The following is a 24,421-nucleotide window of genomic DNA, read 5'->3' as shown; positions in this document are numbered from 1 at the left end:
AGATCTTTAGTATACTTTTTTTTTTTTTTGCATGATTTGAGTCTATTTTTTTCTCAGGTGAATAGCTAGTTTTATAAAATTGTCAATTTTTCCACTGATTTGAAGTGCCACCTTTAGAATATACTAAGGAACCATCCCTAGGTGGGCCCTCAGAGACCTCAACCAGTTCAGTGGCCACCCATGATAACTGCACTTTGTGGACACCTTGGGATCCTACTAAAGGTGGAAATTTCTAAATTAAATGAACAATGTTCAGAAACTTAGTGGCCTCTCCCCCTCTGAACCCCACCCAATCAAGGACCAGAAGGGACACCCCAGTTGCCCTACTCAATGGACAAGCCTGCTGAGGGATGTGTTCTTGGAAAAGCTTACCCAATCTAAAAATGTGTATACCACAAGCAGTTTTCTCCAAAGTGATGGTTAGAGAGGAAGGTAAGAGAACTCATACTGAACTTCATACTAGAATATAGGGTATATGCATGGAAGATGGGATATATTTGGCTGTGAAGGGCGGCTGGGATTAGTGGAGAGTTTCACAGTTATAAGAGGCTCATCTGCATTAAGTGACTTTTGTGTAGGGATAAGCAGAGAGCCAGAGATTCAACTTTAGCTTTTCCTTTAAGACTTAATAAAAAACACATCAACTGTTTAAGGTGTGCTGCCATCTCCTGGCCAAACTGGTATTGCAGTCAAATTACAAGCAGTTATAGCAAAAACCGATGCAGACGTGTAAGCGTGAAATAGTAACCCAAAACAAGCACACCCTGCAGGAAAAGGTGGCCTGCTGCCTGCTGACATCCCCTGGTGACTACAGATAGTGCCACTGTTGGTAGCGGCCTACGACGTGCCTGTCGAGCACTGCCTAGCAAGCAAATCTGAAGGTGGTGTGAGCCTACATAGAAAACTCAGATATTCCAAATGCAGATAGTCTGGTATATAGATTCCATCCCCAGATTCTCTCACAGTATACTAAAGAATAGCTAGGCTCGTGTGTGAGCTCAGAATGCTTCGAGTTCATGCTGAAAAGAAGCTGGAGAAACGCGTGTGAACCCCAGAGAGGCTCTGAAAAAGAAATTGCTATCACCGTGCCTTGCCTCCTCTTCTCCGCTGTCCCACCTTCCGTTCCCTTGCCCCACTTTCTGGTAGTGATAATGTCAAGTACCTGGAAATCAAGAGTGACCTATGGGGGAGTAGCATGTTCCCTCAGTCTCTAAGGCAAACCGAAAGGCCTCTGACTGCAGAGGTCCCAGTGGAAATGGAATACAACAGGGAGTGTCCTGTTAACACAGGGGAAACAAAAGCCAAGCACACACAAACCTAAAACGTTAATGTGATCTTTATTATACAGCACTTCTGGTATTTGTGCATCCAAACAAGTATACAGAATACTCTATAAAACCAAACCCAACCCTTCAAAATTACACAAAGTGAAGACTCATCCCTTAATTGCGTCTCTTAAAAATACACACAATTAACAGGGTCCCGCTATAACAACATGGAAATGTAACAATGTGGAAAGAGACAGGTAGCACAAGAAAGGAGAGCGTGTAAGGACTGAAGTTTTTGCCAAGTAATTTCTCTTGTTATTGCACTTTTATTCTACACACTTAGTATGTTACATTTTTATTTAACACTGTAATAAACATTAGTGCTTTAAAACAAACAAAAATATTACATAAAGATGAAAGACAACAAGCTGTCCAGACCACTTTTCTTTTCAACCCTCTGGGGAAGAAGGCCTACCCAGTGCCAGGTTCACATGGTCCCTGCGATCATCTCAACTGGACTGGATGTTAACAAAACAGATGCAGTTAAAAAGAAAACCCTTGTAAGAACAGTAGTGCTACTTGAAACCCCCAAGGGAGTTTGCAATATAAGTTTCTGAAGATTACTCCCTCCTTACCTATTAAGGTCCACACTAGCCCTAACCGCCCCACCCCACCTCCATATTTAGAAGAATAAACTCTCTTTTTTTTTTTCTTTTAAAGAGAAAGTGGGTTATTTGATCCAGCAAATCCCAAAATCAAGCTCTGACATTTCAAAGAAACTCCCCTCTTGGCAATGGACTCTTGGAGGGCGTTTAGCTCACTCCGGTGCATGGTGGAGTCCGCAGGTTCCCTTAGCCAGAGAGAACAGCAAGCATGCCTTCTTGCCAAAGCAAGGCAGCGGGAGTCTCTATTCCCCCTAGTGCTACTGTAACCACCAATCCCCCTTCGCTTGTCAGGGCTGAATAAAAACCAAAAAATAAAGTGTCACTCAGTGCGGTTATCATGTTGCAGCCCCAACCACTTCTCCGGCAACAAAAAAACGTTTCCAACACCTTTGGCAGCTCAAGATGCAAAAAAATGCATGGGAGAGCTGGCAGGCACTAGTTGAGAGTCCCACCATTCCCCTATTTCTATCCGTGGTAGTAATGCATCCTTTCCTTCACTGTTTCCTTGACTTTTAGTGTTAAAAATTAGGAGAAGCTGCTGCCTACACACTGTCCCCCTGAAATTGATGCAGTCACAAGTGACCCTCTTTGGTCTGGGAAGAACCAGCTCAGTCCTTTCCAGAGATGTGAAAGATTTGTCATCAACGAGCCACTCTCTGCAGAGGATCAAGGGAACTAGGGCACGCCTGCGAAAACCTCCGCCCGTGACTGACCTTGCTGCTGGCTCCCTAGGCCCAGGGCCAGCCACTCCCGACTCCAGACTCCACTCCTTCCGACTGCTCTGCAGGAAGGTCCCCCACTCACTTCTGAAGCAACATAAGCGATCAGACTTCAAGTGCATTAACAACGGCCAGGCGATCACTTTCGGGCTGGGGTAAACAGCCCGAATGAAACTGGCTGGAAGGACAGAACACAGGGCAGTTCTCTCACCCCATCCTTCTTCCTCCACCAGCCACAGTCGCCTCACCACTTGGGAGCACAGACAGCCAAAGCTGGGAGGTAAAATCTTCAGACTTTGGTCTTGCTGAGCCCTTAAGAGCCAAAGTGCCACCAAACTTCTTTAATACCTAGTATCTTCCCAAGTAATACAGTACATTTCACGGCGTTCCATCACTTTAATAATAATGGGTGCCAAGGAACAAAGAATCTAAAATTTGCTGACAATGTTGTAGGACAAAAGCAAAGTACACACGTGTGATACATATGTATTCCTGCACTCAGCCCGCTGAGTGTTTCAGTACCACCTCCAAATGTCAACATGTGGACTTTGGCTGGCCTGGAGACTTTCAGGAATAGTCTGCACCTTTTCTCAGAATAAATTTTTTTAATTTAATGAACTGTAACACAACTAACTACTCATCCATTAGCCCCTCCCTCCCCGCTCAGGCAAAAAAATGTGGGCAGTCTGCTAGAAAACATGTCTGAGAGCAGACCAAGCCACGGGGAGAAACTGAAAAGGGACCCTGGGTGGAGAAAAACCTACCCTCCATGTGTGAATGGGGGTATGAACTAAGACTTGCTAAGAATGTTAGGAATGTGGTCTCCATATCGGGAGCACAGACTCCTAATTATAGTCAGAGTTTAAAAGACTGAAAAGAGGAACTCTATAAAAGCTTTCTTGAAATTCCTGGAAAAGAGAACTATATAAAAGCTTTCTTGAAATTTCATACAGAATAAGACTTACACTGATTTTCCGTCTAGTAGAGACTACCCGCCTCTACTTTTTAAACTTGAAACATGGCTTCCGGGAAGGCCCATCAAGTCCTCAGAAGGGCTACGAGCTAATGCTGACAAAAATAGAGAGACTTACAGTACAGCTAAATGAGCATTAACAATTCTAACAGATACACTGAACATTCCACCAAAACAGGGCCTACAGAACCCAAAACCACTGGGTCAGTCAACTTGTCATTTGCAAGTAACAAAGTTTCTAGCACTAGATGGGTTTCTGAAGGGCTACGAGTGCTCAGGGGGCTACTATGCTCACATGTATCATAATTAGAGCCCAGGAGAGCCAGGGCTAAAAACTGAACTTCAAAAGTTATACAAAAAAATTTTTGTAGACTCCATTTATACCCTGTTAATGTTTAAGAGATGGTCATTCTGTAGCAAACCACCCTAGAAAATTCCAGCAGCAAATCTGCCCATTACCTTACACACCTACGCAGGGGCCTGTTTCACGCGGTTTGGGGCTAGGCGGAGGGGACAGACCACGGTGCTGGGGCTTCGGCAGACGGAGGAGGTTACTCACCTCCACTGTCCATTCCTTCATCTACATTATTTCTCTAAACCTAATGGACCATTTGGTTAAGGGAGGATTGAATCAAGATCTGAGATGCACCGGTGTTTAAAGTGTTCCCCTTCCTTTGACTGGCATAAGAATTTCTCTTTTTATGTACACTTCATGACAAATTCTCCCAAAGACCACCACCCCACCTTCCGAACGCAAGGGGGGGGCCCTTCGCAGACACGAACACACAGGGGTGAGGGGCACACGCAGAGCTCCAAAAAGTGTTCTCTTTCATCTGACTCTTTTCTTCTGACATTACGTTAAAAATAAGGAAAAAAGAAGGGACAAGTTACAGAAGAAACCTAGGTTAAAAAGCTCACTGATCAAGTTTAAAAACATCAGAGTGTTAGATTCAAACACACACAAAAAGAGTTTCTGATTTTTTTAAGTTTTAAAAAACAAGCTGGCATCCTTCTAGTGGGTTTGTATGGAGACCCACGGCCTCCAGATCACTGTCCACTTTCTCGGTCTCACCAAATACTTGACACTGGGTCAGTTTTACTCAGACACTCACCCCTAAGTACCATGTTAACTAGAGCTTCCCCATCTTGAGACTAAAGAGAGAAACAAAATGAAGACCCAAGGGTAGAAGAGATTCTGTTCTAGGAGTAGCAGTAACTCAAAATCCAATAGCTTATACCCACGCATGCGCGAGCACACACACACACACACACACACACACACACACTTTTTTCTTTTTGGGGGCTCCTTGGTGACGTACTGTGAAACCCTCTCCCAGAAGTCAGGGCTATGTGGTCCTATAAATGTAAACACACCGGTACTGGAAGGAACAGATAGCTTTGTTTCTAGCTTCATCTCTGGGGCCTCTAGCTGATGCAGCCTGAGATCTCTGGGTGCAGGTAACAGGAACAGCCATTCACAAGTTATATTTTTGCTCCTATGTTTTCACAATTCCAGAACTAGGCTTAAATTTTCTAAGGGTCCTGAAAACTGGATAGAGCCAAACTATCCCTAGGTGAAGCCAAAACTACGAAAATTACAGTTTTTAATTCTATTGCCAATGCAGTGTCCCACTCGCCTTAGAAACATACAGTGAAGAGACAATGGTAACATTTACCTCCTTTTCAGTTCTGAGGCTGGAACATTGCCTTCTTCAGCTTTTTACCCATGTCCTAGACAATCTTTTGCTAAAGAAACAGCTTGGGGCATCAGTGAACTGCAGGATATGCTCAGCCATCGGACTGCACTATCCAGGAGTCCTCTCTGCCTGCGGAGGTCCCAAGCTGCCCAGCAAGCATCGATTCCCCTGGGACGCTCTTAATGAACAGCTGTCAAATTCTCCCCATGGCCAAAAGGTGAGGGGAAGGAAAAAAAGAGTGTGAAAGAGAAAGGTCTTTGCTTTCAAGTAGAGTCATCTAGACCTCTGTTTGGCTGCTCAGAATTGGACTTGCATAGCCGGTCCATGATGCCCTGGAGCATGGGCTGCACAATGCCCAAGAGGGGTCTCTGAGAGGGGTCGCCATCCCAGCAGGCTTCCATCAGCTGCCAGCACTCCTCATCAAACACAGGAAGGCGTTCTGGGCGGGCCCCTGGAGAAAGGAGCATGGAAATAAGACCAGAGTTAGTGAGAGGGTGACCAATACAACCGACAGGCCTGCTCAGCTCTCAGGCTGATCACCCAGCTGGCGCTCAGGAAGTTACAGAATGCAGTAAGCTTTGGCTTAACTGCAAACATCTAGTTTAGAACCTAATAGTAACAGATGATAAACTGGAGCACACTGGCACAGCACTTGAAGAACTGGAAATTTTAAAGAAAAAAGCCTTTTGGAGACAGTTCAGTACAATGCTGCCCGGAATCAAAGGCCTGGAATCAAAGGTCGATGGGAGCCCCTGCTGCAGTGCCGGGCCTCAGTCTGCTCTTCACAGGGGAGTTTGGACAAAGTAGGGCTTGGGGCTCTTACCTCTCCGCACATTGTTCCAGAGATGGTCTTTGCTGGCACACCTCTCAAATGCCTCGGGGAGCTTGACAGAGCCTGAGCAGATATACCAGAAAAGAATGCCAAAAGCGTAGACGTCCACGGAATTATCATACTTCCCTACGGCAAGAAGGGGCGGCAAGCAGGGAGCCAGGGTGAGAAATCAACAGCATCACCACTAACTTGCAACTGCAGCGGTCTTTACAAATCCTTTTCTAAAACTGTTATTGTCCATTATCTCTCATAACAACTCTGTTAGGCAGGACATACTCATAATGACCGCTTTATAACAGAAAGAACTATGGCAGTGAAGGCCAAAGCTAGATATTAAGAGACTCAAGAATAAATTTGACAAAGGAGAAGGAAAACAGGCCTGTTATTTTAATGGGATTAAAAAAAGATTAATCCTGAAAGGTCGTATTAGGGAAATAAAGTTGGGAAATACAGGGGGGTGGGCAAGCTGGAACCAGAGCATAAAGATTTTTAAAGTCAGACAGAAGAGTCAGGATTCAGAGGGCAGCAGAAGTCATTTACGTTTTAGAGCAGTAGGTGACATGAAGCAAGTATTTTAGAAAGATTATTCTGACAGCAACAGAATGGACTGCAGTAGAAAAAAAATCAAAGAAGTTTAAATATGAAGTAGCCAAAAAAAAAAAAGTAATAGCAGGGAGAACAGAAACTTAATTTTAAAAAGTAAATCTAGAGAAAGAAAAATGACAGTGTCTTCATTCCGATGTGGGCAGGACTACAGCTCTCCAGCTAACTCCTAATTCTTATGCAGACCACTCAGCGAAGGGTTGGGGAGGACTCGCGCATGAGGCTGCTGAGAGAAATTCGGATATATTGCAAATTTAACTCTTACCAATACTAATGAGGAGCCTGGGATTACCTTTCCACCTTCCCAACAGGCCTACGACCCCTCCTCCTCCACTCAGGCTCAAAACCTTGGGGTCACTGTTTAGTATTCTTTCCCGTTCCTCACTCACATCAACTTAGAGAACCACCGTGCCCACTCTTCCTCTGAATGACCTCAAATCTGTCACTGTTTTTTGTTTGCTTGTTTTAACACTACCACCAACCTAATCATGAAGACAGCCACCATTCCCCTGCCTTGGTTCTCGCCACTCAAGCTCCCCCACCTGCTGCTGTAAGCGGGTCCCCCACAAACGCCTGTGGTCCCTTCCCTGCTCAGCGCAGCGGCACCCTGCTCCAACAGCAAGCCTCCACTCCTCTGGGTGACTGGCAAGCTCGCTGCACTTTACCTGCAACCTGGTTTGCTAACATTCTCCAAATGGATTTCTTTCCTGTCAGGCTTATTTCTATTCTGCAATTTTCCTGGTATTTCCCATTCCTCTACCTCCAGAATTTTCTCTTTCATGACACATGGTTAGACTAGAGACGGAAAGACCTAGATTCCACTCCTAGCTCCATGACTTCTAGCTCAGCGTTCTAGGGTGGATTTCTTCAGCAACTTGGCCTTGACTTAACTTTATCCATAATATGGACAGGACATAAAAATGCATCAATATCACCGCAGAATTCTAGTGAGAATTAAATGGAATAAAATATATGAAAAACATACGCTGCCTAACTCAAAGAATATACTTAATAAATATAAATTCCCTTCCCACCTACCAATTTTTCTAAATCTGACTCAAGTTCTACCTGAAATATTACCTTTACCACAAAACCATCAAACATTTCAACCTTCACTTATCCCTTCTCTGAACACCATTACATCATATTGCATTTAACTTAGCACTTTATCATGTCGTCTTATACTGCCCTCGTAATTATTTTACCTCTATTAATATATCTCTGTCATCTATAAGTTCTTTAATGATAGGAGACAGCTCCTAATATAGTATAGGAGTTATCCAATAAATTCTTTATGATTGAATAATTGGTCGATTATGGCAATTATGGCCCAGAGAGACATTCAAAAGAACAGCCAGTGACTCCTATTTGCACTTTTATTTCGACCTCTTTACCTCTTTACTTTTCCCCTACTTGTCTTATTTTTTCCTGTTCTCTTTTCTCCCTTGTCTGTGCTGGATCTGCCAGTACTACTTGTGGACACTACTCAGGGTTACAAGGACGGAGCCCTGCCCAAACCTACTCCCTGCCCTCCAGCTTACCTGTGAAAAGCTCAGGGGCCATATGGATTGGCGTCCCCACAATGCTGCCTGACATCATGGCCTCTGGCTTGCAGAATCCTAAGTCAGTGATCTTGGCTCGGTTCTGCTTGTCCAGCTGCCAACAAAGCAGGGTAGGAGTCACCCTGTGTCTGATCCCGCATACAGCTCTTAGCTCGGCTGCATCCCCAAGATCACAAGCAGGTGTCCGCCTCACAGCAGTACTTAATCAATCCTGCCTCCAGCCTCCGTCTCCAGACTCATTCCCATGAGTGTCTTCTCCCCAGACTGTAAGCAGCCTGATGGCAGGGACTGCCTTTTTCATCTTTGGATTCCCAGCACTTAGCACAGTGCCTAGCACTATCAGCAGCTTAACAAATCTTGGAAGAATGAATAAGTGAAGAACACTGGGAAAAGCATTTCAGTTCCTGATTAGTCTCCTCTGGCTGCCAGGCGCCAGCAGAAAGCTGCTAAGTAAGAACGTCGAGGTCCTCTGGTCAGCTAAAGGGAGTTTCTGGAATTCCCTGTAGTCTCCTTTCCTAAAGGTCCAAGAGAATAAATCTCTGTCTCATTTGGTAATTGATAAGCCTCTTAGGTTTCAGCCTATAATTTAGGAAGATCTTTCCTTTCCCCCAAAGTGATGCCAGAGACAACTCAATAATAATCTAATACACTTTCAAGAGGAGTACATCAAAAGATTCTTTGTAATTTAGATAACAGGCCTGGTGAGTTCATCACCTTTTAAGGTGCATTTACCCATCTCAGTCCTCATCTAGTATTTCTGACCAAACCCTAAGCAATAACAAGACCAGGAATCCTTGAAAATATCAATGGTGCAAAAGCTAAACGGCGGAAGAACTGCTCTAGATTAAAGGAGGCTAAAGAAACATGACGAGATGCACCGTATGACCCTTGGATTAGATCTTGGATCAAACAAATAGGTCGCATTTGGGACAATTGGCTATACTTGGGACATCTGGAAAATGTCAACACAGACAGTACATTAACTAATTGTATTGTGTCAATGTCAAATTTCTTGGGTGCGATAGTGTTTAATTACAGAGAAGACGTCCCTTTTTCAGGAGACACGAGCTGAAGTGCAGGCACACCTCCGATACTGTGGGTACGGTTCCAGGGCACTTCTGTGAAGCCAACAATGCTGCAGTGAAGCGAGTCACATGAAATTTTTAGTTTCCCAGTGCACACTATTTTTATACTCTACTGTAGTCCATTAAATGTGCAATAGTATTGTATTGTTAAAAAAACAAGGTACTTACATTAATTAAAAAGTACTTTATTTCTAAAAACTGCTGACCATAGGGACAGGAGCTCCAGCCGGGAGTGACGGTGGCAGCAGAGCAGATGGGCCGGCGGGGGCCATGGCCGTGGCGGCGGAGGTGGCAGTGGCAGGGCGGCTGGTGGCAGAGGGGACTGTAGTCTTCAGGGGGCAGTAGGCCCGGCTGGGCCAGCAGTGGGACCGGCAGCGAGGAGGCCTGAGGGGCCCTTCAGGGGTCGCAGTGGCAGCTTCGAGAGCTTTGCCCAGGAGTGAACAGCCAGCCCTGCCTCTGCGAGTCGTTGCTGCTGTGGGGAGACTGGGTGCTGCACCTACTTCTATGAGCTCTGGACTGTCATCCTCTTAGCTACTGGCACGCCTCCGCCACCGACGGGCTGAACTCCGGCTGCAGCAACAGCAGCATTAGCAACAGCAGCGTGAGATCCACTTGCTGGCCCAGCCCGGGGAATGCCAAGGGCCTGGCCCGGTTCCTGCTGGTTCACTGCTTGACCTTGGCCCCCTCGGTGCCTTCAAGCCCCAGCCCATGCGGCTGTGGTTCACCGCCCGGGCTCACCACCCCTCCTCACTCTGCCATCCCAGGCTGCCCCTGGACTGCTTCCAGGGGATGGACCTGCTGCTCCTCCGCCTCTAGCTGCCCTGCCCACTGCAAAGGGGCAAATGTGGACAGTGTTTCCTCCCACCAGAGTGCCCCCCTCCTCAGGAGAGTGAGCCTGGGGCAGGGGTGAGCCCTGCCTGCCTGCCCTGCCGCTATCCCACCTGGCTGGCGACTTGGGTACCGAGCTCGCCCTTGTCCTGACGCCAGCGAGCGTGAGCCTGTGCAGGAGGCTAGGGCTAGCGCCACCCAGCCAGATCTGGGGGACAGCTCCCCTTGTACACTGCGCCTAGATCCCATACTCCAAGTGTCTGCAGTGAAGGGGACATCCCATAAGCAGTTTTGGGAGGGTGGGTGGGTTTCTTGCGCACTAGAAACAGCCCTGGTCCCAACTCCTTGAATTCTCCTCAGCCCCTCTCCCTGCCCTCCCAGAATCTGCCTGAAAAGGCTGAGTCCTGAGAAGAGGGGCTGTGTTTGAGGGGCTGTGCTCGCTCCACCTCCAGCAACATACACAGGAGCCTATGATCTCATTAAAGGGATGTGAACAACAACAAATGCTAACCATCCTCTGAGCCTTCAGTGAATTGCAATCTTTTTGCTGGTGGTGGGTGGGTCTTGCCTCGATGTTGACAGCTGCTGACCCATCAAGGTGGTGGCTGCAGTAATTTCTTAAAACAACAATGAAATCTGCCACATCGGTTGACTCTTCTCTTCACTAAGAACTTCTCTGAAGCATATGATGCTGTTTGACAGCATTTTACCCGCAGTGGACTTGTTTTCAAAGTTGAAGTCAGTCCTCTCAAACCCTGCAGCTGCTTTAACAACTAAGTTTACGTCATATTCTAAATCCCTTGTTGTCATTTCAACAATCCACTTTCTTTGCTCATCTGTAAGAAGCAGCTTCTCATTCACTGAAGTTTTATCATGAGATTGTAGCAGTTGTCTCATCTTTAGGCTTCTAATTCCTCCACTGAAACTCCGAGCCCCTCTAAGACACCCATGAGTGCAGGAGTCAACTTCTTCAAAGGCCTGTTACTGTTGGTGCTTTGGCCTCTTCCCATGAATCACGAATGTTCTTTATAGCATCTATAGCAGTGAATCCTTTCCAGGTTTTCAACTTACTTTGCCCAGATCTATCAGAGAAGCACTATCTATGGCAGCTCCAGCCTTACAAAACGTATTTCTTAAATAGCATAACTTGAAAGTCAAAATTACTCCTTGTTCCATGGTCTACAGGATGCATGTTTTGTTAGCAGGCACGAAACAACATCAATCTCACTGTACATCTTCATCAGAGCTCTTGGGTAACCAGGAACATTGTCATTAAACAATAATATTCTTTTTTTTTTTTTTTTTTTAAACAATAATATTCTGAAAGGAATCTTTTTTTTTCTGAGCAGTAGGCCTCAATAGTGGGCTTAAAATATTCAGTAAACATGTTGTCAACAGATGTGCTGTCATCCAGGCGTTGTTGTTCCATTTATAGAGCACAGGCAGAGTAGATTTAGCATAATTCTTAAGGGCTCTAGGATTTTCAGAATGGTAAATGAGCACTGGCTTCAACTTAAAGTCACCGGCTGCATTAGCCCCTAACCAGAGAGTCAGCCTGTCCTTTGAAACTTTGAGCCAGCCATTGACTTCTCCTCTTTAGCTGTGAAACTCGCAGATAGACTCCTCTTCCAACAGAAGGCTGTTTCATCTACCTTGAAAATCTGTTGTCTAGTGCAGCCACCTTCATTAATTATCTTAGCAGGATCTTCTGGATAACTTGCTGCAGCTTCTATACATCAGCCCTTGCTGCTTCACCTGCACTTTTATGTTATGAAGACAGCTTCTTTCCTTAAACCTCAAGAACCAACCTCTGCTAGCTTCAAACTTTTCATCTGCAGCTTCCTCACCTCTCTCAGCCTTCATAGAACTGAAGAGAGTTGGGGCCTTGCTCTGAATTAGGTTTTGACTTAAGGGAATGTTGTGGCTGGTTTGATCTATCCAGACGACTAAAACTTCCTCCACATCAGCAATAAGGCTGTTTTGCTTTCTTATCATTCGTGTGTTCACTGGAGGAGCACTTCTACTTTCCTTCAAGAACGTTTCCTTTGCATTCACAACTTAGCTAACCAGCGCAAGAGGCCCAGCTTTCAGTCTATCTTGACGTTTGACATGCCTTCCTCACTGAGCTTCATCATTTCTAGTTTTTTATTTAAAGTGAGAGACAGGCAAGTTTTCCTTTCACTTGAACACTTTGAGGCAACTGTGATGTTATTAACTGGCCCAATTTCAACATTGTTGTGTCTCTGGGAATCAGTGGAGCAGTCAGAACACATGCAACATTTATCGATTACATTTGCCATCTAATACGGGAGTGGTTTGTGGTGCCCCAAGATGATTTCAACAGTAACATCAAAGGTCACTAATCAAAGATCACCATAACAAATATAATAACAAAAATTACCAAAATGTGACACAGAGACATGAAGTGAGCAAATGCTGTTGGAAAAAAGGCTCTGGTACACTTGTAGCAGGGCTGCCACAAGCCTTCAATTTGTTAAAAACACAGTATCTGTGAAGTGCATTAAGCAAAGCACAATAAAATGAGGTATGCCTATACCTAGGAATGACATGTTATCTGTGATTTACTTTCATATAGTTCAGTAAAAAAGAGTGTGTTTGTGTGTGTGTGTGTAAGAGAGAGAGACAGAGACAGAGAGAGAGAGACAGACAGACCACACTAGGAAAACGAACGAATATGAACCTAAGTGAAAGGTGTATGGGCTTTCATTGTATCGCTCCTTTAACTTTCTGTAAATTTAAATTTTTTCAATAGTGTTGGGAGAAAAAACCGTAAGCAGTATGAACTGGGTCTATGGTGCAAGTCCTCCCTAAGTTTTAAGTCCAAGATACTATCCAACTATTCCGCTGTTAACTCTACTGCTTTCCTTCCAGTCTTTTCCTGTGACCAAACTTACATTTAAGTGCACCCCAGAAAGATCACTTAGCCCAGAGGCAGCATGTTTCACTGGAGAAACAGCTCTTACTTACCAGCACATTTTTCAGTTTGATATCACGGTGGACAAGTCCCTGGCTATGCAGGAAGCGGATTCCTTCCACCACATCTAGTGCTATCTGCAAACGTGTCTCCAGGGTCAGCCCAGCCTTGGGGAAACAGAAGAGCTTATTTGCCACTAACAAGACAACTTGTCAACCCAACCTGCTTACACCAACTGAGACTTCCTTCTGTGGGGTCTGAAGAACTGACTGCACTCGGGGACACAAGGGCAGAAAAGTAGGTGAAAAAGAAAAGGGAAGAGGGAAGCAGTTAGGAGAGGGAGACAGAAAAAAGGCAAGGAAGGGTGAGCTATGCAGGCCAGATGAAACGCCCTGGGGGCTGCACGTAAGCCAGCTGGACAGGTGTAAACAAATGACTGAAGGCATGAGTCATTCTAACACCTAAACAAACGCTGGATTACCCTTGCAGCTCCAAGTAATTATTTCTAGGTCCACTGCTTTGTAGGCCTAGTTAGGCCAGGTTGGGCTTAATTTATTTATATACCAAGTTCCCTCATCTTACTTCTACCAAACCTCAAATGTGGTTCTGTAGCCCACTTGTGGAGAAGCATTAGTGCTGAGCTCAGCAACTCTGAAATGAAGAAGGAAAACCACTTGAAGAGCCACTGTCTTCATCATACTGACTTCTCATGGCTCCTGCAAGCATTTCTAAGGATTCTTTTGTCCCACTTCTGGAGGCTTCCAAATAAACTGGTACAAGAGAAATCTGTGAGAAGGGACCTACACCCAGACACTCGGGGTTAGCTTTTCCCCCATTCTACTCAGCTCCAGTCAGTAGACAAAAGAGACCTCTCCACTCGCTTTTATGTGGTGATTTTAGGTGAGGAAAACATAGCATCCAACTGAGGGTATTTCACTCTCATTCAAAATCTTCTGATAGCTTCTCTGTCTATAACAGAATTTAAATTCTATGGAAGCTCATAACACTTTCATTCCTCTAGAATTGGCTCCCAACATTTCTTGGCACATTATTCCCCCTCCCACCCCCAAAATTCCCCGAATGGACCAGCTGCTCCAGTGCTGACGAGCTTCCTCACTGGCCCGCCCAATGCTCTTGGTGTTATGCTTTTTCTTCCCCCTCATATGGCATCTTCTTTCCAACTGCCAAATTCTAGCCACCAATGTGTACTTATCAAACTCAAACACCCCACCTTCATGGAATAGTCACTGACTATAATTCTCTTAAAAGCTCCTGGCTATTATACTTTTTGACTCTGTGGTGCTTAATACAGGGCTGTGTACAAAGTAGTCACTACTGAACAGTGTTGACTAAACAACAAAAACTGGTTTTACAGACTGACAGCAAAAAGAGCAAGAGCGGCGGAGTTACAGGAAGCTTTTCCGCGCTTTAGAATAGTCCAGACCCCCCCCCCCCCCACACACACACACACAGGACGTAAAAGTGGTTAATTTACAGAATTCTGGAAATGAACTGGGACAAAAATAGACTCTGAAAAATGTTTAAGATTTTTTGCAAATAAGGGTAATAAAGCTTGATTACTCCAACAATGTCTTACAAAGGCTAGACGCTCTCAACATACAAGGAAGGATGAAGGGCAGGCAGGAGCCTGGGACCTGGCTGCCAGCTGGATCTCCCTCCCCCTGCCCGCCTCACCTTCAGCCCGGTGTAGAGGTCCCGGTGCAGCCGCTCCATAATGAGCAGCACGGCGATGCTGGAGCCACCACCGTAGCTGTAGTCGATGACAGAACCATGCAGGTCCACCAATCGCTCATGCTTCGGCAGAGACCTGGCGGGAAGGAGAGAGGTCTGGGCTACAATGCACAGAACCACAGGTACTGGCCCTCAGTACAGACAGAGGGCAAAGAGAATGGCCTCTCAAACAAGGACAGAGAATTATGGAATCGAAAAATTGATAGGCATCAAGAACTAAGGAAGAAAGTCAAATGGAAGAATGATCTGAGGATGTTGGGAAAGGGCAGGCAAAGACAGCAAAGGCCTTGTAGAGAACAGTTCCGGGCCAGACACAGAAATACTGGTCTACCACTTTCTGAGACCCAGTGTGGAGAGACAAGGCCTGCTGTAGCTCTTGTTACAAAACGTATGCCAGGTTCCCGGCTTCTTCTCTGGATCTTTCCCATAGAGGTGCATGAGACCCTACCCACCTCATGTAGTGAAACTCCAAGGCCAGGTCATTCCAGTGCTTCTCATCTGGAGGAACCACCGACTTGAGGGCACAAGGGAAGTGTCCCCCCCAGTTGTCACACAGGTATACCACACCATACTGGCCCCGGCCCAGTTCCTGTCCCAGTTTAGGTTTACCTACAAGATATAGACACAGAGATAAGTCAGGAGGGATGGGAACTTGCTGGGCAACCTCCCTAAGATTCGGAGCCATGGACCTGCCTAGAGGCAGGAAGTCCTAATTATGCTTGGGGAGGAAATTCGGATGTCATCCTAAACCAGCAGAAAGTAACCTAACTGGTTTGATTTAAATAAACCCTGGTCACATTATTTGGACTACATAAACAGCAGAACCAAACACACTTCAGGAATGCAAAAACACATCAGGAAGTACTAGGCAGCTTCGCAAGGAAGCAGCTCTGGACACTTGGACTCTCCAGGGCTGGACATGAGAACCCTCTTTCAATTTACTTGCGGGGGCAAAAAAGGACTCACGATGCAGCAAGACATCCTGTAAAGAACGGCTCTCCAAAGAAAGGCGGGCCAGGCGGGGGGCGTGATCTTTCCGAACCTTCAGCCACAGATCCTCAGTTTTCTCCAGGCGGCCTGAGTGGCCAGCTTCCAGCTGGGAGGACACAGGGAAAAAAGACATGACCTATTAAGTCCCCAGCTCTGGCTTTCTCCCCTCTTATATAGGGATCGTATCTGCCTCATAAGGGTAACTGTGAGAAGTAAGGTGTATGTAACATATTTAACTTAGAGATCAGTCATAATGGGCTCTCGACAAGTAATAATTTTTCCTCCTGATGCATATCACATCCACCCACCTTCACCCAACACACACATATCACACACACATACACACACACACACTCCCCAGACAAGCAGATGTCATATAACTGCAAATTAGTATTGAAGTTGGAAAGGCATCCCTTTCTGTCATCATTCCTAAAATACTATATAAACTTATATAAAATTCCTGCCCTGTGATTTTCATTCTGTACTCGCTGAAATGGGGGAAAATTACCTGACTCCCTGCATTCTCCCTAAAGTGAGAACAGAAAAATAGCCACATGAAAAACTTACTGATGGAACTTCCTGTGACATGATATTACCTTTAATGGAACAGAAAGAAAATATACTGATGATTTTTTTTAATTATGTGCAGAGCAGAGAGTAAAATATTCCCCAATGGGTGAGGTTCTTTGCTGCTTGATCCAGCTGCATCTCCTTCCCTACATACCCACCTGCCTCAAGGAGGCTGCAAAAGCCTCATGAGAACTATTAAGCCGGGTGCGGAACTGGCTGCAAATGCTTTTGGCCAACTTGGAGGCACTGAGGCTCTCAATGGCTTCCTGGGCCACCTTCCTCTTCCATTCTAGTGTGACGGCAGGTGGGCTCACCCATGTGATGCGCTGGATGATCTGCCAGGATAAGAACAGTGAGAACATTCGAGGGATGGGAGACAGAAACCACTACAAAGAACCAATGCTCTCTCTGGGGTATCCATTCTACATTTTTTAAAATATTTTTTTGATTTTTTTTTTTTTTTTAGAGAGAGAGAGGGGAAGGGAGAAGGAAAGAGAGAAACATCAATGCGAGAGTGAAGCATAGATCAGCTGCCTCCTGCACACCCCCTACTGGGGATCAAACCTGCAACCCAGGCACGTGCCCTGACTGGGAATGGAACTAGCAACCTTTAGGTGCACAGGATGACGCCCAACCAACTGAGCCACACCAGTCAGGGCTCTTTCTTTTTTAAAAATTGATTTGAGAGAGAGAGGAAGGGAGAGAGAGAGGGAGGGAGATATGGGGGGGAGAGGGAGAGAAATATCGATTTGTTGTTTCACTTATTTATGCATTCCTTAGTTGATTCTTGTATGTGCCCTAACTGGAGATCAAACCAGCAACCTTGGCGTATCAGGACAACGCTCTAACCAACTGAGCTACCCAGCCAGGGCTGGGTTATCCAGTCTTAAGACAGGAGCCAAATGAAGTCTAAGACTACTCTCCAATTCTATCTACCTTAAAAAAATCAGGGCCCAGCCCTAAGGAAAGCATTAAAGAACACTAGGCCTAGTCTACGTGCTCACAAACTCTCGATACCTTACATCCAGTACCAGGAAGTGACTGATAAATCCCTTTGTGAAGTTAGTAAATGACTCCACTTAAAAGCCAGATCAAATTCCAAAGAAGGAACCACACCCATGGCCTCAGGCAACAAAGCCTGGTTCTGAGAAAACATTTAGGTTGAGACAAAAATATGAAGAAGCTAGGGAAGCAGAGTCTTACAGCTCCATAAAATATCATTTAAACACACTTTTAAGAGTTAACGGTGGCAATGTTAACAACTGCATCAGAATAAGCAAACTAGGAATAACGGCCACTTCGTACTACAGAAGATCCTAGATATTCATTCTGTCGGAGTGACTAGGATTCATTCGAGCCAACTAAGGGCTGACACTTCTTTCTCTAAGGGACCTCTACCTGTTTGATTTGCTCCCACAGCATCCTTGTAACTGAGGACCCTGAGTGAAATGTGACTTCGACGTGATAGGCGGCATTTAAGATCTGAAAGAGAACACACAGAAGAAAACCAGTATGCCCTGAGTCACTTTTTAACAAATGCAATAAACGATATTTACTTCAAGAACATGGTCTGGTCTCAGGGTTCTCAAATTTACCCCTCAATATATGCGCAATGCAAGCTGGTCATCTATGCTGACTATTTGGGCCCCTTTTCTTCATTTTCTTGCTCCTTAACTGTAATTGCACAGTTCACAAGCACCTCCCACAGGCAGTGGTCATATGAGAGGAAAACAAAATAAAATTCCAACTGGATCAGCAAAAAGTTGAAAGGGAAATTGTTGGCTAACTTGAAGTTGGGTTTATGTGTGGATTCTGTTTCTTGTGTTATCTGTGACACAGTGTCTTAAACACTCTTTGAGTACCTGCTTGAGATTATTACTGGTGATGTGAACTGAGACATCCTGAGACTTCTCCAGGCTCTGCAGACACCGTTCCAGGGTTCCAACGAAGCTCTCGCGTAGGTAATCCACAGAACTGATCAGCTTGTTAGCTACCGCCTGATTCAGTCGGGAGATGATGAGTTCCTGGATCTGTCGAATGCAGCATTTGATCTCTCTGGTGCCCACTGGTTCCCCATTCTCGGGGATAATCACATCTATGGAGGCAGAGAAATAAGCTACTTGGCTGTGAGCGGAAGGAGCGGGCACACTGAATAAAGGCATCTCCCAGGCCAAGGAGCTACCGTGACAACGGCTATAAAACACATGGTCAGCTGATGAACTCGGACTCTCAGGATGATCAGGGGCCATGTAACCCTCAAGTACTTAAGGGAGCTAAGAATCCTGAGAAGGAGCAATTGTGTCTAGAATAAGTCTATTGATTTTGTTAGCTTTTTGATCACATTTGTAAGAGGGCAAGAACATTTATTGAGTACACTCTTTGAAAGCACTATAGTTAGTATTTACACATGTAGCCTACATTAATTCTCACAATAACTTTGTCATGTGGGTATTATTGGTTATATTTTATAGATCAGGAAACAGCCTTAAAGAGAAGACAAACTGGGCATTGGGAAGGTACAGTCAGGAAGTACTACAGCCAGCATTTGAACCCGAAGCTCATGAACTCCAAAGCCTCTGATCTTTGTATTTCACACTACCTAGCATACTGACAAAAATCCCAGAGTCAGGAATTCAATTCTAATCAATTACTAGATAAATAAAAAGTAAAACTGGAACACTAACTGCCCCCACCATGTCACTACCTCTCAGGATTAGACACACTGTTTTGCAAGCCAGAGGACAGAAGAAATTTAGAGGAGATAAATTACCTGTGAAAACTCTACTCTTAAAAAGGCACTCTTTTGTTTACTGGTGGAAATTTAGTGTCACCTCTTTGGAGGAAATCTGGCAATATCTACCAAAATTCTAAACTGACCAACCAACAAAAAAACACACCCTATATACCCTTTGACCTAACTACTGTGCTTCTAGAAATTATTTTCTAGAAATATAACCTTACAAGTCCCAAAGATGATCAATGCAGAGCAGTTTGTAACAGTAAAAAAAAAAAAAAAGAAAGAGAAAGAACTAGCCTAAATGCCCATCAGTAGGGAAGTAGTTAAAGAAGTTAGGTATGTATGTATTAGAAGACAAATTTGTATGCACACTTATGGAAAGAGCTTTGAGATATGAATTAAGTGAAAAGGCAAGGGGCAGAAGACATGGAGAAAAACTGGATGACTGGGGGACAGCATCTTTAAATCTTTAAGTACCATGTTTATGGGTATTATCTTTTAAAAAAAAAGGAATAATTTTTAAAGTATGTATGTCATGATACCAAGTGTGATTGCATTACCTTTATTAAGACAAACGAACAAAAAAACAGTAATAGAAATCTGGCTCCACAGAAGATGTGGTAGATCTCTCCTAAATCTATTTATCGTTGCCTCAAGAACACCCAGAAAGGACTTAGAACGAGGTACGAAGCAGACATGTAAGTTGTGTCTAATATATAGCCAACCAGGTAAGTAGATCAACAAAAATACAATGTAGTTAACAGAGACAGACATTTGATCTACTTGTTCCCAGTTACTCCCATGTCTGTTGAACTAAGCATTGTATCCCAGGCACCAAACACAGTATGCCTGGCACATAATAGACAATCAAATATTTCACTGTCTGCCCAGCCTAGCTGCCCTATGGGCACTATGGTACCAGCGCTGCCACTCCAGTGTCCTTAATTATTTAGAAGACTTCCTAGGATTTCCACTGCAAGTGAGCACTTCTTAGGAAATCCTACCCACTGTAGGAAGTCAACAAAGAGGAATTTTGGTCATCTTTAGAAAGACTGATAAGAAATGAGGCATCCTATGTATCTAGAAGTTTAACAGCCATGTATCATCATTCACATACTCATTCATTCTCCAAAGATGTACTATAACAGACTCTGTCATTTGCTGCAAGGGATATAATAAGACCCAGATCTTATTCTACTTCACCTTTAGGATTTTAGAAAATAGAAGAACATAATTATTATTAATAACGATAATAAAAGATAGAAAGTGAAATATGCCTGAAATTTCAGTTACAAATGAAATGCTTTGGGAGTTCAGATGGTTAGCAATGGTTACTAGCTAAGAAAATTAAAGACCATTACTTGGAAGAGGCCATCAAGGGTAGCTAGTAGCATTCACAGGCAATAAAAGACATCTCAGGGTCAGAGCAGGGCACGAGCAAAGGGAAAGGAGCACAGAGAGGACAGCAAGCAGCTGAGAGCAACCCAAACAGAAGTTACAGAAAGGTGGTAGTGGGAAATAAGACTGGGGAAGTTGGTAAGGGTTAGGCTTTGGAAAACCTTTAATAGTAGGTAAAGGAGTCCAAACATAGTCTATAGGAACAGGGAGCCAATAAAGATGAACTGGAGATGTCAGCGAGATCAATCAGGTTCAGTTAGACTAAAGAAGAGAGACAGAAAAGCAAAGGCAGATATAAAATATGCAAGAAAATGTGTCAGGACTCAGCAACCAACTGTATGTGTGGATGAGAGAACGCAATCAGTTAAAGGCTGTGCTGAGGTTTTGAAGCCGGTTACCAGGACGATGGTGGCATGAGGTAATTTGGGAACAGACTGAGAGGCAATAAAGCATGGGAAAGAGAGCATGGGCTCAGGAACCAGGCTGTATCGATTCAAATTCTGCCTCTACTGTATAGGAGTTGTGTGACCTTGAGCAAATTACTTAACTTGTCTAAGCTTCAGTTCCCTCATCTAGAAAATGGCAATAAATAGAATTCACCTTGGGAGGTTGTTTTTGGGAAAAAAAGAGCACACATAAAAAAACTGATGCTAGGTACCATGTCAGAAATTCTGATGAATTAGTAGACTCGAGCATCTATTTTTTCAAAAAGCCTCCCAGGTGACGTGGACGTACAGCCATGGTTAAGAACCTGAAGTGTATGGGGAGCAGAGCTACTGTTTATGCTGGGAGGACAGCCGTCAGTACACAAAGTCAGCAGCATCTAAGTCCAAAAGACCTGACTAACCACTTTGGCCCAACTTTGTTAATAGCCATTTGTAAGAATGGGACTGCCAGAAAAGCTACAAACACTACTTTGGGAACGCCTCCTAAGTTGGGTTTCTGAAAAGAAAATGTAGACCATGACCCACATACAAAAGGACCAATAAAGAACGGGGAGCCGAGGTTCAAGCACAACTTACTACCGTTCTTCAAGCAGCTCTTCTCCAGCTCCATTAAGGTCAAGGGGATCCAGATATAAACTGGAGATTAAAGGGCCCTACTAGGACGAATTTACCAAAAGGTGGGCAATGGTCCTGGGAAGGAATGACAGTGGTATCTTCTAGGAAGGTCTCTGAGAACAAGAGGCCACCTTGGCTAAATGATTTACAGCGGGCTCCTGCTGATGACAGCAGCGCAGATGAGATAACCCCAAGGTTTCTCCATGTCCAGCTGGAAAGAGTAGAGGCTCCTGTAGTCCTGGCACCCCACCAAGCTCTCTGGGACCTACCTTTAAACTCCATGTTGGCAGCATCATCCAAAAGTTCCTCCTTCATGCTGTTAAGCGTCTCCACGATCATGTCCTTCATTTCCTCCTGCTTCCGGTTGGCAATATTCATCAATGATTCATACAACTCATTCTCCATTTTCCGCGTATATTCCAGACGTTTGGGGGTAATCTGCAGGTCCCGCTGCATGTCAAAGGCCTGGTTAATAAAGATGTCAAGGCAGCAGCAGTGCACCAGGTTCAGGGCCTTGGCTGCGTCCACCAGGCGAGCCTGTAGCACCTGGTGAGAAAATGTGCTCAAGTGTCTCAGCTTCTCACTCTGTTCCACCAGCATGCTCTGAGCTTTGGTGTCCTGGCCAGGGGCCCCCCAGTGACAGTGACTGACACTCAGATAGCCCAGGTCAATGAGTTGGCGATGAAGAGGTGATCTTTCATTCTCCAACCTTTTGGTGGAGGAGTCAATTATCTCGGAGCCCAGCTTGGGCACTTTGAAAAAGAATATGGGAAAAGAGAAATACTTTCGGATTTCCTGAAGCTCTCGCTCATCCTTCTCGGAGAGTTCGTCTTTGTGGAGTGCATAGGTTATCACAGGCAAGAAATCATTCGCCAAGTCACCCAGGACATCCACGGTGGGCCGGAGGCCTTGGCACGGTGCTACCACAACGTCCACTTCCTGGAAGGGTAACGGGTCATATCAGCACTTGAGAGTCAGCCAATCCTTGCCTCCCCAAAGTCCCACACTGACACCAAAGTCCAGACCCCTGACGGGGCATTGGACTTGGTATGGCCCAACCATCTGTCCACCTCCTTCCTCACTGCCTGGTGTGGCCCACGCTGAGAGTGGAAAAACACTCAGGTGGAGAGGATGCCAGCCCCTTCAGCCATTTCAGATGAAAAGAATGCTATTTAGTCGCTGCCTTCCTTTGTTGCTTGGAAACTTGAACTGATTCTCTCTGATAAAGAAATGAGATAAATAATGGAAAGAAGAGCTACCATGGAAATTATCAGACTGAGAGTGAGTCTTCCCTTCCCTCTTGCACTCGTCTCACCCCCCCATCCCCACGTTTCTAACCTGGCTAACTCCCAAGCATCCTTTAAATCTTGATGTGTATGTCATGTCATACCCTTCCAGTCTTTCCTATCACATAATCCCAAGCACTCTGTACCTCTCCTTTCCTTAATGTTCAACACATTTATACTTTATTTATTTAAAACACAGTTTCCCCATTAGCCAGTAAACTCTCTGAGGGCAGCGACCATGGATGGCTATCTTGTTCATGATTATAACTCCAGTGTCTAGCACATAGTAAGTCCTTAGTACTGTCGAATCAATCAAGCAACAGCAAACTAAAAGCCAGGTTTGCCAAACATTATTACTGTCCTATTTTAAGAGGCTGCAGGTATCCCAGAGTTTTAGCCACCTAAGTCCTGAAAATACCTTTATTCTCATGACCACTTGGTACAGCAGAGACTAAGATTTGCCTATGCAAGATTCAGCCTCTGCAATATCTGGGAAGGCAATGTCCTCTACACACAGTGGTGGCCGATAAAGCATATGGGGCTTCCAGGAAAGCTCTTCAGGGGATATGATTCCACCAAGAAGTATGCCCTTTGGCCCTGCCCGTCTTGCCTGGAGCACAGGTGTGACATGAGCGGCAGTGGTCACATGGCAGCAGCAAGGTAAACCCGCGTGGAAGCCAGAGTTGAGGGTGATGAAACAGAAAGAAATAAGGAGCCTGGAAACCTGATGACCACAGGCTGCCGCACAAGCCCTAAACTGCCTAGCTCCAGACTTCTTTTATGTGAAGGAAAAAAATTAACCTGTGTCTTATTTAAATAAGCCTGCTTTTCTGATTGTCTTTTACATATGACTGAACCCAATCATAACTGATATACCCAAGTTCCTAAAGTGAGCTTCAAGAATGATCTTTGGTTTAGAAATAAACCTTCTATAGGTTCTTTTCCTAGCCAACAGTTTCTGCTCTGTGTTTTCCCTCTTTCCTGGGGATCTTGAGGCACTTCGGAGCATATATTTCCATCCACTGCACTGCTGCTCCTCTATAGCTCTGAAATTGTCTACTGTGCCTGGCATTCCAGACCTAAGGGTTGACCTGGAGGCTCACACCTATATCACCATTGCAGGCACACCAACTCCCAACATCTTCAGGGGTCTACAAGCTCAAAAACCAATCCTCCGCTGAATTCTAGCACATTTTACAGTTATAAAAGAACTCAACATAAATCTGCCCAAGCTTACTAGATGTTGAAATTTTACTTTATTTGATATGCAATTTGTTTATTTTCTTTCAGATTAATATTCTGTTTTCATTCCTTACCTTATTTGAGCTATATGTATTTCTGATGCAAGATTTTTAAAAATCAAAACCTAGGACCTCTTTCTTTTTTATCTCGTTTGCTAGATAAGTAAGAAAGGACTGAGAAATGCCAGCCTATTGTTTCTCATACTCTGTGTGTGTGTG

At 44.8% G+C, this 24,421-nt stretch overlaps 1 protein-coding gene and 1 pseudogene across 1 annotated transcript in view; one reads left to right on the top strand and one right to left on the bottom strand.

The window, feature by feature from the left end:
- Positions 1 to 4,902: 4,902 nt before the first annotated feature.
- Positions 4,903 to 24,421, bottom strand: part of DSTYK (dual serine/threonine and tyrosine protein kinase) — a 48,337-nt gene continuing 28,818 nt past the window's right edge. Inside the window, exons 3-13 of the mRNA XM_087827984.1 lie at positions 21,945 to 22,614; positions 18,342 to 18,574; positions 17,878 to 17,961; positions 16,638 to 16,814; positions 15,886 to 16,015; positions 15,372 to 15,528; positions 14,863 to 14,995; positions 13,221 to 13,334; positions 8,299 to 8,413; positions 6,146 to 6,280; positions 4,903 to 5,773 (exon numbers count right to left, since the gene is read on the bottom strand). Of these exons, the coding sequence (XP_087684110.1) occupies positions 5,586 to 5,773; positions 6,146 to 6,280; positions 8,299 to 8,413; positions 13,221 to 13,334; positions 14,863 to 14,995; positions 15,372 to 15,528; positions 15,886 to 16,015; positions 16,638 to 16,814; positions 17,878 to 17,961; positions 18,342 to 18,574; positions 21,945 to 22,614 (2,136 nt within the window). The 3' untranslated portion in view covers positions 4,903 to 5,585. The remainder of the gene's footprint in view (positions 5,774 to 6,145; positions 6,281 to 8,298; positions 8,414 to 13,220; positions 13,335 to 14,862; positions 14,996 to 15,371; positions 15,529 to 15,885; positions 16,016 to 16,637; positions 16,815 to 17,877; positions 17,962 to 18,341; positions 18,575 to 21,944; positions 22,615 to 24,421) is intronic.
- Positions 9,192 to 10,624, top strand: LOC148090942 (WW domain-binding protein 1 pseudogene; annotated as a pseudogene).

Source organism: Miniopterus natalensis, chromosome 19 (assembly GCF_054644295.1).
Source record: "Miniopterus natalensis isolate mMinNat1 chromosome 19, mMinNat1.hap1, whole genome shotgun sequence".
NCBI lineage: Eukaryota > Metazoa > Chordata > Mammalia > Chiroptera > Miniopteridae > Miniopterus > Miniopterus natalensis.
Note: the sequence above shows the minus strand (reverse complement) of the source record. Positions and strands in the feature narration are given on the sequence as shown.